The sequence below is a fragment of the Schistocerca nitens genome, chromosome 6 (genome assembly GCF_023898315.1).
Source record: "Schistocerca nitens isolate TAMUIC-IGC-003100 chromosome 6, iqSchNite1.1, whole genome shotgun sequence".
Taxonomy (NCBI): Eukaryota; Metazoa; Arthropoda; class Insecta; order Orthoptera; family Acrididae; genus Schistocerca; species Schistocerca nitens.
Window position 1 is genome coordinate 497,255,376 of NC_064619.1, and position 11,613 is coordinate 497,266,988.

At 43.0% G+C, this 11,613-nt stretch overlaps 1 protein-coding gene across 1 annotated transcript in view; it reads left to right on the top strand.

Moving 5' to 3' along the window:
* LOC126263426 (probable cytochrome P450 6a14) overlaps positions 1-10,958 on the top strand; it is a 23,242-nt gene extending 12,284 nt beyond the window's left edge. The window contains exons 3-5 of the mRNA XM_049960520.1: positions 6,562-6,626; positions 10,585-10,809; positions 10,944-10,958. Coding sequence (XP_049816477.1) covers positions 6,562-6,626; positions 10,585-10,809; positions 10,944-10,958 — 305 coding nt within the window. The remainder of the gene's footprint in view (positions 1-6,561; positions 6,627-10,584; positions 10,810-10,943) is intronic.
* The last annotated feature ends 655 nt before the right edge of the window (positions 10,959-11,613 follow it).

The following is an 11,613-nucleotide window of genomic DNA, read 5'->3' on the forward strand; positions in this document are numbered from 1 at the left end:
CACGGCCATGCGCAGGATAAAAGCCAAGTTATTACAGCTGACGAGACTAAGAATGGAAGGTATAATGGTCCGGGCGAGATTGGCGGACACAGTTGCTGCCGAAACCCCTTCCATGCACCACGTAGTACATGAATGCCAACGACGATGCAGGACATTGATCAGGGAACTAATCTCTGAAACTGGCCAGCAAGTTGTGAACCAGCTTGATATTGCGCATGTGTTCACTGACTATTTCCGCCAGTTATATGGACCTGTACAAGTGAACCACGAGACACTACATGATGTCATCTCGGAAATGCCAGATAGAGGACCACCACTGGATGCAGAGACTTTCATCACAACGATAACATAGGACGAGCTGACAGATGAAATTGCCAGGGGGGCTCCGAACAAGTCCCCAGGACAGGACGGCTTCCCAATTGAATTTTACCGCGCCTTTGCATACCTCATGGGACGGACCTGGATTCAGATGTACAACGAACTCCTGTTACCGCAGACTGAGATACCTGCCGAATTCACGGAGGGTATCATCATCCAAATACCCAAACCACGCGGTGGCAGAAGGCCAGGAGATTATAGACCACTCACTCTCTTGAACTGCGACTATAATATTTTCGCGCGCATCCTTGGGGCTCGCCTGCGGTCTTCAATTTCTGATAGACTCCTCATAGGTCAAACTTGCCTCGGCGGTAAGAGTAACGTACATACGGCGCTCGGTGACTACCCAGATATCATCGCATTAGCAGCGGCATGCCGAGTGCGTGGGGCACTCGTCGCTATTGACTTCGATCATGCGTTCGACAGAGTGGATCATACCTATTTGCATGCGGTGATGGGCAGATTGGGAATCCCACAGGCCTTCATTCTAGTGAAAATGCGACTGCTACACGGCGTGCGATCAAAGGTCTCGGTGAATGGGCGACTACATTGTTATTTCAAGGTCAGTTCGTCAAGGTTGCCCCCTTTCGATATTTTTGTATGCAATGGCTTTGGAACCCTGTCTATATGGTCTCCGAAGACGGTTGGAGGGAGTGCCGTTGCCACAACTGACCTTTCATTGCCGCGCTTATGCTGACGATGTGATGCTGGTGGCAAGGACAGGCGACGAAGTACGTACGGCGTTGGCATGGATACAGCGATACGGGATGGCGGCAGGAAGCGTGCTTAATGTACAGAAATCACGCTGCATGAATGTCGGTCGAGGATTACAACCGGGGGAGGAAGGCCCGCTCATGTTAGTGTTAGTTAAGACCATAAAATGTCTAGGTGTTAACGTTCCACACGGATGTGCAGCGGACAGCAGCGGATAACTACCGACGCATATTGAAGCTGATGCGGACAATGGTGCTGTTACAGAAATTAAGAGCATTGGATATGATTCAGAGGGTGACCTATGTTAACGTATACCTAGCACCGAGACTCACTCACGTAGCGCATGTCCTGCCTTTAACGCGCACAATGGCATCACGGATACAAGCAACTTTCGGAACCTACGTGAGTGTGGGACACCTGTTTAAGATCCAATAAACAACGCTTACGCTACCACCAGGAGAGGGTGGACTTGGTCTAGTGAACGTATATGAAAAGGCACGGGCGTTATTCGTCAGTACGATTTTCCGACAATGGCGCGGTCAAATTCGCAATGTCTCGGGTGCGTTGGCCGATGTACTAGCGCCCACTTCAATGCTGCCCCCAGTCAATGTGGGCCATATTTCACCGAAGCTGTCACATTTAAAGTTTTTTTTTTTTTAAAAAAAAAGCTATGTCAGAGATTCCTTTCCAACAACACGACTACCGACGACGCGAGATGTATACCAACTCTTACTACGCCGGTGCCCCAGGAATACCCTGGAAAAGAAGTACCCAGACAAGAACTGGCAACAGATATGGCGCGTTATACGGAGCGATTACCTCCCAACGTCGGTACGCTCAACATGGTATGTGGTGGTAAATAGGAAGTTCGCAACGAATCAACGGCGGCACGCGATTCATTTGGCAGACACTCCACTATGTTCAGGCTGCGCACCAGTGTACACTGATGAACATCGTTTAGCATGTAGTGGGACGGATCCAGTGTGGCACTTGGCACAACAGATATTGGCGTTCCTGTTATGCTCCGCCCCTCACACAATTTCATCTGACACACTTTTTTTCCCCCAAGAATCTTATTTTCCGGTCCAAAAAACCAACACAGTGACATGGGTACGGGGAATGGTGGCGGGCTACGTGTACAACGAATCAGAAAAGGACAAAATTGATTTTTGGCACAGCATAAGAAATATGGACAAGACTTCGCTAATTACTTGCGACTTACATTTACCGACCCGCCGGCCAGATGGGGTGTGACGGGTGAGAGAAGAGATAGACGAAGAAGCCGAGATAGACATCGATCACACTTACGGACCCATAGTTAATTTCGAGAAGACGACCCAGTCTTACACCAACGTCTGGAGAACGAGTCGATAGATGGCTCTCTTGCTCTATCGAACGTCGGGTCATGAGCAGGTGTCGCCCCCGACACGAATTTCATTTCATTGCAACAGGAGCAAGTTTCTTTTCTATTTGTACTATCCGCAATGTCTTCATGTCTTTCATTTGGGCATTTTCAATTTTATTCATTTCCTTAATTAATTAATTTTCTAATTAGCCACTATTTGTCAACATATGGACATTGTAGACACTATTTATGCGGTAGTACAACAAAATGTATGTCAGCAAAGGTGGTAAGCCTGACATTGGAAAAAAAAGTGGTAATCGCCGTAAAAAAAAAAAAGTTGGTAGAGCACTTGTCCGCAAAAGGCAAGGTCCCGAGTTCGTGTCTCGGTCCGGCACACAGTTTTAATCTGACAGGGAGCTTCATATCAGCGCACACTCCGCTGCAGAGTGAAAATCTCATTCTGGAATTTTGAATCGTACCCATCATGGCTGCTTTTCAACTGATGGAATGTTTTCCTATTGTATAACTCTTTCATTTCATTTTCTGCACCCATCATAAACTTTACGCAAAACTGCCACTTCCTGAACTTCCTCTTCAATATACAGCAGGGTATGTTGTGCTGGAGAACGACTTCTGGTTTTATATACGTGACATAAAAGAATGTGATGAGCACAAATGTAATACATGACATAGCAAATGTATTTTAATAAAACACAATACAGCCTACAACAGACAATGTTTCCTTCTTTTAGACATTGTTTCATTAGCATGTAAATAACTGCCAGCCACTTTTGAAGCTAGCAAGGAAACTAATAGCTATACCAATTCATTCAGATTATTCTAGTGGATACAGCCGATATGTGCTGATGATTTGTTGGAGACCATTTTCCAGGCTTCAGTGTCAGCATGTCAGTGTAATTTTCGTTCTTTCCATGCTTGTGCATTCCCATGCTGATATGCACAATATCTTCTGTCAATAATTATTTGCCACTTTTATATATTATAGGCTTAACGATATTAATATACACGTAGCATCTGTTGGAAATTGTCTCCAAGAGAGATAGTTTCGTTTATGAGCACTGATAGTCCTGAGAATGTCAGCTTAATTTTTAAGATCATATGTTGTCTAACCCTTTTTATTGGTTTTCATTATTTTATATATTCTCTCATTCCTGATTATCTTACATTGTGATTTATTAAATCATCTCAGTCAGTATCTACCATGTAACCAGCTGTCATCCACACTCTTGCTATCTGATTGAATCTGAGCAAATTTATTGCAGGTTCATGCAATGGTGGTTTGCAAATGTGTTCAGAAAAATATTTACTGTATGAGAAATTTGAATGTGTAAAATAACGTTAATGTACAGAACGATGGGAGCACATGTGAGTACTTCTTCGAAATAATCAGAAAAAATGTAGGGAAGGATGGGGAGCAAGCAGTATATTTACATGTTGGTACTGTTAATGCGCCCGTGTTGTCATAGATCGACAAATTACAATATTACGACTGCCTCAATACTTTATTTTAAAGATAAAACTGGTACTACACAATTTTTATAATTTAGAGCCGGTTTTCATGAAGCAGTATTTTTTAAAAATCTCCACTTTTATTGCACCTCACTTCGTTGCAAGATTACAGGGTAGTGTAGCGACGATGACGCGCGATGCTGGTATTTAGCGAATCAGCGTTGAAAATAAGGTCACCAGATTCGTTACACATCTGTCACAGGTGTAGGACTTCTGCATAGTCGCAGCCGTCGTCGTGAGCTTTATATCGTGGGACTGAAATTCCGAAGTGTGCACCTTAAAATATGCGACACGGACGTATTTATGGAATATACAGGGTGTTACAAAAAGGTACGGCCAAACTTTCAGGAAACATTCCTCACACACAAAGAAAGAAAATAGGTTATGTGGACATGTGTCCGGAAACGCTTACTTTCCCCTTGTTAGAGCTTATTTTATTACTTCTCTTCAAATCACATTAATCATGTAATGGAAACACACAGCAACAGAACGTACCAGCGTGACTTCAAACACTTTGTTACAGGAAATGTTCAAAATGTCCTACGTTAGCGAGGATACATGCATCCACCCTCCGTCGCATGGAATCCCTGATGCGCTGATGCAGCCCTGGAAAATGGCGTATTGTCCGCAGCTCGCGGTCGTGTGGTAGCGTTCTCGCTTCCCGCGCCCGGGTTCCCGGGTTCTATTCCCGGCGGGGTCAGGGATTTTCTCTGCCTCGTGATGACTGGGTGTTGTGTGATGTCCTTAGGTTAGTTAGGTTTAAGTAGTTCTAAGTTCTAGGGGACTGATGACCATAGATGTTAAGTCCCATAGTGCTCAGAGCCATTTGAACCATTTGAATGGCGTATTGTATCACAGCCGTCCACAATACGAGCACGAAGAGTCTCTACTTTTGCCCCCATAAATGAAAGTCAAGAGGGTTGAGGTCAGGAGAGCGTGGAGGCCATGGAATTGGTCCGCCTCTACCAATCCATCGGTCACCGAAACTGTTGTTGAGAAGCGTACGAACAGTTCGACTGAAATGTGCAGGAGCTCCATCGTGCATGAACCACATGTTGTGTCGTACTTGTAAAGGCACATGTTCTAGCAGCATATGTAGAGTATCCCGTATGAAATCATGATAACGTGCTCCATTGAGCGTAGGTGGACGAAACTAAAATGAGCTCTAACATGGAAATTAAGCGTTTCCGGACACAAGTCCACATAACATCTTTTCTTTATTTGTGTGTGAGGAATGTTTCCTGAAAGTTTGGCCGTACCTTTTTGTAACACCCTGTATAATAATTCGTGACACCCTCGAACAATTTCGGTTCAGTGACTGATATAACATAGTTCAATGCTTATACATATGAAATTACAGTCCTTAGACTGTTCAGACCTGAAATGTAAGCAGTGGCGAATCGTGAGTATACATTCTGGCCGTTCACAAATTTTTAGATTTAGATAAATTTGAGAGTGGAATAGAATATGTCGTAGGCCTATCACAGTTATGCGTATGAACAAATTAATACCACTGCAGCCACTGCCAATAATAATAATGGTAGTAATACTAATAATGAGCATAAATTTCCTGACAATAAAAAGAATTGTTTTCGTGGAATTTTGTTGTTTTGTACGTAATTAAGTTTGGGGAAAGAGCGAAATAATGTGTAAACTTTCGTTACTCTCTGTTTCGCATTTTTGTGTGAGTGGGAGTTTTCGTGGTTATTTGTTTTTCCAGACAAGTGTACCGGATCCTTAACGAGAATACTGCCACGGTTACAAGCGAAAGCGAACCCTGAGTGACGATAGTTCGATGGCGGTCGATAAGCAGCACAGCACAGTCCCTCAAGAGACTCACAATAATGTGAGCACCGCCGCAACCGTGACCGACAGAAACCGCTGAAGAAAGGAAGCAAGTACTAGTATTAGTCCACGAATTGATTTCTGGGCTGAAAATCAGACATTCTTACGTTGCACCCACACAATCATTTATGCTTATATATGAAGATGGTATCTGTTCTTTCAGACACGTGCACAGCTGAAGGTGTGCTCGCTGCCCTGATGCCAAGTTTCAGTGAGTCTAGAAGAGTAGCAATGTAGCAGAGCATGGTAGATCTAATGGTAGATCTAAGTGTCGTATACAACCTCTAACAATAAAGTCTGGTGAATGAAGTCAGAGCGGTCGATCGGGCAACACTGGCGACTGACAACGCTGCACCTGCGTAACGGCTGGTGTTGACAGCTTGCCCCTGTCGTAGATCAGTTGAGCATCGTGTGTGTTCCGTGTTAGACCTTTTGGACGAAGTGGTTGTTTAGTGCGTTGGTTCTGAACTGAGAACTGGACAATGAACGAGCAAAGGATCAATTTAAAGTTCTGTTTTAAGCTTGGCACTGAGTGAGGTGGCGCAGTGGTTAGCATACTGGACTCGCATTCGGGAGGATGACGGCTCAAACCCGTATCCAGCCATCCTCATTTAGGTTTTCCGTGATTTCCCTAAATCGTTTCAGGCAAATTACGGGATGTTTTCTTTGAAAGGGCAGGGCTGATTTCCTTCCCCATTGCTCCTTAATCCGAACTTGTGCCCCGTCTCTAATGACCTCATTGTCGACAGGACGTAAAACACTAATCTTCTCCTATAAGCTTGGCAAGACACCGAAAGAAACATATGCAACGCTGGTATGTGTTTATGGGGATCAAGTACTGTCCATGAAGTGTGTGTATGAGAGGTTCACCTGTTTTGAGGAGGCCAGGGAAGTGTTTCTGACAATTTCCGTAGCGGGCGACCGGCGACCGCCGTCAGTGACGAAAACATTAATCACGAACGACCGTCGATTAACTGAGCACATGATAGCGGATGAACTGTGAATTCGTGCTACATATCCTTACCCAAGAGTTAGGGAAGAGGAAAACGTCTTGCCTTGTGCCACATCACTTGACTGACGATCAGAAGCAGTCACATTTAGAGGCTTAACAGGATTTTATCGAAACGGTGGATGTGACACCCAATTTCTTGAACCATATTGTCACTCAGGATGAAACCTGATGTCACCAGCACGACCCTGAAACGAAACGGCGAAGCATGGAATGGCGTTCTGCGACATCTCTTCATTAGAGAAAGTCAAAGCCAAAAAATTTCGCATCAAAACGATGCTCCTCACCTTTTTCGCCAGTCAAGACATTATCCACAAGGAATTTCTACCTGAGGGAACGTTGTTGAGCGCTGCATGGTACGTTGAAATTTTGACATGTTTCACGCAACGTCTACACAGGATACGACCCAAGTATGCACAACAAGGTTCCTGGTTTTTTGTTCACGACAACGCTCGCCCACACACAGATAAAATCGTCAAACAATTTCTGGCAAAAAAGGGAGTGGTGCCACTTGAAACATCCACCATACTCGCTGAATCTCAATCCTACAGACTTCTTCCTATTCCCTCAACTCAAACTCGCTTTGAAAGGAAGGAGATTTGATGTTATTCCTGACATTCAACGAAACGTGAGGCGGCTTTTGAACACCAATCCAAAGGAATACTTCATGCAAAGTTTCCAGGACATGTATCGCAGAGCTCAGCGGTGCATAGTTATGGGAGGTGACTATTTCGAAGGACAGTGACATAACTATAGTTCGCAATTCATCTACGTTAATGTTACAGGACTATTCCCCAAACTTTATTGTCAGAGGTTGTATTTTAGGTTACTGCATGTATGTTAAGTTTAATAGCATTCAAGGAAAAATAACCAATAAATCTATAAGGTGCTAAAAATTAGGGTGTTCATGTGCTTTTGTGCTGTCACATGGCAGCAGCCAATGAATGTAAGCCCAGGATGGCTTGCCATGAAGTGCAACAAAACGGGGAGTAGAATATCTTTGATGTACCGCTGTGCTGCAAGAGTGCCGCGGATAACAACTAAAGGGGTCCTGCTATGGAAAGAAATGGGATCCCAGACCATCTCTCCTGGTTATAGGGCTGTACGGTGGGCGACAGTCAGGTTAGTATCCCAGCACTGTCCAAAGAGTCTCCAGACACCTCTTCGGCAAGGAATATCATTAACTGTAGTAGAACTGTCTTCAGTGACGAGTCCCGCTTCGAAATAGGCCCAATGACCAGTAAAGACGTGTCTGGGAACGCCCCAGACAGCAGGAAGATATCAGCCTTACTGTCGCCCACCATACAGCCCGACAACCAGTAACGATTGTCACGGGTGCCTTTTCTTTTCATACTGGGACCCCTTTGGTTGTCATCTGAGGCACCCTTACAGCACAGCGATATGTCGATTATACTCTGCACCACGTCTGTTGCCCTTCATGGAAAGCCATCCGGGGCTTACATTTTCAGGAATATAATGCCTGCCTGCAGATGGCAAAAGTTTCTGCTGTTGTCTTTGTGCTAACCAAACCCTAACTTGGCTATCAATGTCACCAGACCTCTTTCCAGTTGAGAACGCTTGGATCCCTGTGGGTAGGATCCTCCTAACAGCTCAGGATTTTGACGATCTATTGCACCAATCGGACATAATTTGGGCAGGATATCCAGCAGTAGGTTGTCCAACAATTCTGTCAATCAGTGCCAAGCCAAATAACTGCTTGTTTAAGGGCCAGAGATGGACTAACACACTATTGACTTGCTCAGTTTTTCTAAAATTGTAATCATTTGTTTGTCTGTACATCTGCACATATCCATCACATTTACCAATCTCTATCCCATTCAGATAATTCCCTCATGGCGCTTCTTTTTTTTCTTTTGTCTTAGAGGGCATTTGGCTTTACACCATGAACAATGCATTTTATAAACGTCTGACTGTTCATATTTACTTCCCTGTTAGGAAACACATACACCTAAGAGCCCTACTGCGTTCCTTTTGGAACTCGATAGTTAAATCTTTAGGATTTCCATTACTCTGTGTTCACCAAAAAGTTCTAGTGTTTTGAGGTATTCTTGTCTTTAACTATCTCTAACCCCCCCCCCCTTTATTTGACTATGTAGCATGCTCTAAATATACAATAATGCAGATGAATAGGATAAACAATCCTGTTATGGTCGAATATAGCATTACTAGTGTTCAGCTAGAAATTAGCCATTCTTAATGTATCATTTTTTATCAATGCATGCAATGCCTGTTGGTCTGGCTTCATCCATTCATTGATCAAAAACGAGACATTGAGAATGGCTAGTTTCTGGCTGAACTCTAGAACTGCCAATAAAAATTCCAAAGGACGACTGATGGTTGAAATCTATTAATTACAAGTCAATACAACAGTTGCTGCGTGCAACAGCCTCTGAATGGGGGGTAACCTGATTACTAGCGTAATACTTGATACCGCCACATCGGTTCAATAATTGGCATAACATTGCAAAGCAGATAGTACAGAAGGGAAATGTCAGAGTCTGATTTTTTGGGAGTTTTAGGAAAGTGTGGTTCATCTGTAAAGGAGACCACATATAGAACGCTAGTGTGACCCATTCTTGAGTACTGCTCGAATGTATGATTTCCACACCAGGTCAGATTAAAGGGAAACATCAAAGGAATACAGTCGGCCTACAGACAAAAGCACTTCTTTGATCATGTTAACTGAGCCTTCTGTCGGTTCTTGGTAGAACAACATTATAATAAATGAAAAGCACTAGTTTGCTTTTGTTCTACAGTATTACATTTATTACACAATCATTTCTTTGATGTATAGTTGTGCCTATAAATCAGAATATCAACGAGACTGCTTTTGATAAAATTATCTTTAAAGGTGAAGACGAAAACATATTTTAATTAATTAGCAACAATGCTGGGTATTTCCAAAGTATTATTTTTCCCTCCACAATGAAACGAAACTCTGTCCTTACTGAATGAGACAGCGCAGTGGATGACAGTGCTTCGTATTTGAGGTAAGTAAGGATCATAAACAGTCCTGCAATGCTGAGTTACGTTTTCCATTAACACTCTTATTCGTTTCGTGGCAGTACCGTGTTGCCTCTTTCAAATCACATTGACGCCGATTTTACCTATCATGGTTGTCCATGTAAGCTTATGCTCATACTTGATGGGCATATGGATCTCTAAAGCTACGAGAATTTTACCACGATTACGAGGTAAATTTCGCTATACAGAAATGACGAAGCATACAAAAGAATATGTAGATGTTGAGCACTCAAACACCAAGGAATGTCGAATGCCTCGTGTATTTAGTCAGTATCAGTGTTTTCTGTTTCTCCAATTCGTCTGCGCACATGACTAGTAGCCACCGACTCACAAGCACAGTATTAACCCTAGGACTCACTCTGGGGTCATAGGTGACCCCAATCATCTTTACTATGGATAAAATAATATTTCTATTTCTTGTAAAAATCCAGAATTTTATGACTTTTACCACACAGTATTGTAGTTCTCTCACAAAAATTTTTAGAGCGCTTGACGCAACATTTAAATCAATAATTAACAAAAACTACTGTTGGGGTTAATTATGACCCCAGATAGATTATATGTAACATTCATAGAATGTATAGATTATCAACTATCAATCTCTTTCTTAGGTATTTTGAGTTGGTAACACTGAATTCAGGTGCTATTCAGGTGTTACTCAGAACTAACCTCAAACTGGAAGTTCGTTTGTACGTTTGTTGTACGTTTGCTGTTGCAGTGTAATTTCAGCATGAATGGAATACGTTTTGCTCCTGGCTATAGTGTAGAACAAGCTATGGAAGACTTATTTCGTAGCAGTAGTGATTCAGAAGGTAGTGACGCCGAAGATGATGGAACAGAGACACAGGTAGACCAAAGTGAAGAAATTTGTTTACATGAATTAGAAGAAAATGATATTCTTGCTGAAAATGATGACAGTGGAGAAGATGAAAGTGCAGTACTGGTAAGCAGGGGTCGGGATATTGCATGGAGTACAAAAGAACCATCAATTCGTAGATTTCCAATCCGCAACATACAACGATTTTCAGCAGGTATTCCTACTACAGTTAGTGTTAGCTCAGATGTTGACTGTTTCAGGCAGTTTATTACTAATGAATTGCTGGATATAATAGTTCAGTTCACAAATCAACGAGGAAATGAATTGAAAGTGTCTGGAAAATTAGTTGACTGGCGTGATACAGACAGATGCGAGCTTCTTTCATTTTTAGGCTTGCTGATTCTGTATGGCGTACAGAAGAGCCGGGGGAAATCTATTGACGAATTTTGGGACTCTGAATATGGCACTCCTCTATTCCGTGCTACCATGTCGAGGAGGCGATATCAGGACATTCTGCATTCACTTCGTTTTGACGACCGCATCACAAGACTTGAAACGAAAGAGAGAACTGGAAATAAGGCTGAAGCTGTACAGGAAATATTTGATTTGTTTGCCGTGCTATGTCAAACATCATTTATACCTTCCAGCAACATTACTGTTGATGAACATCTTTGCGTATACAGAGGTCGGTGCAGTTTCAAGATCTACATTCCTTCAAAGCCAGGAAAGTATGGCATCAAGATATGGTGCGCAGTAGACTGTGAACATGGTTATCTGACAAATCTTCAAATGTACACTGGAAGGAGTGGTGATGTGAGAGAAGTGAATCAAGGCAAGAGAGTGGTCTTAGATTTAGTGCGTCATCTGGCTGGCAGTGGTAGGAATATTACCACTGACATTTTTTTCACGAGCTATGACCTTGGCCAAGAA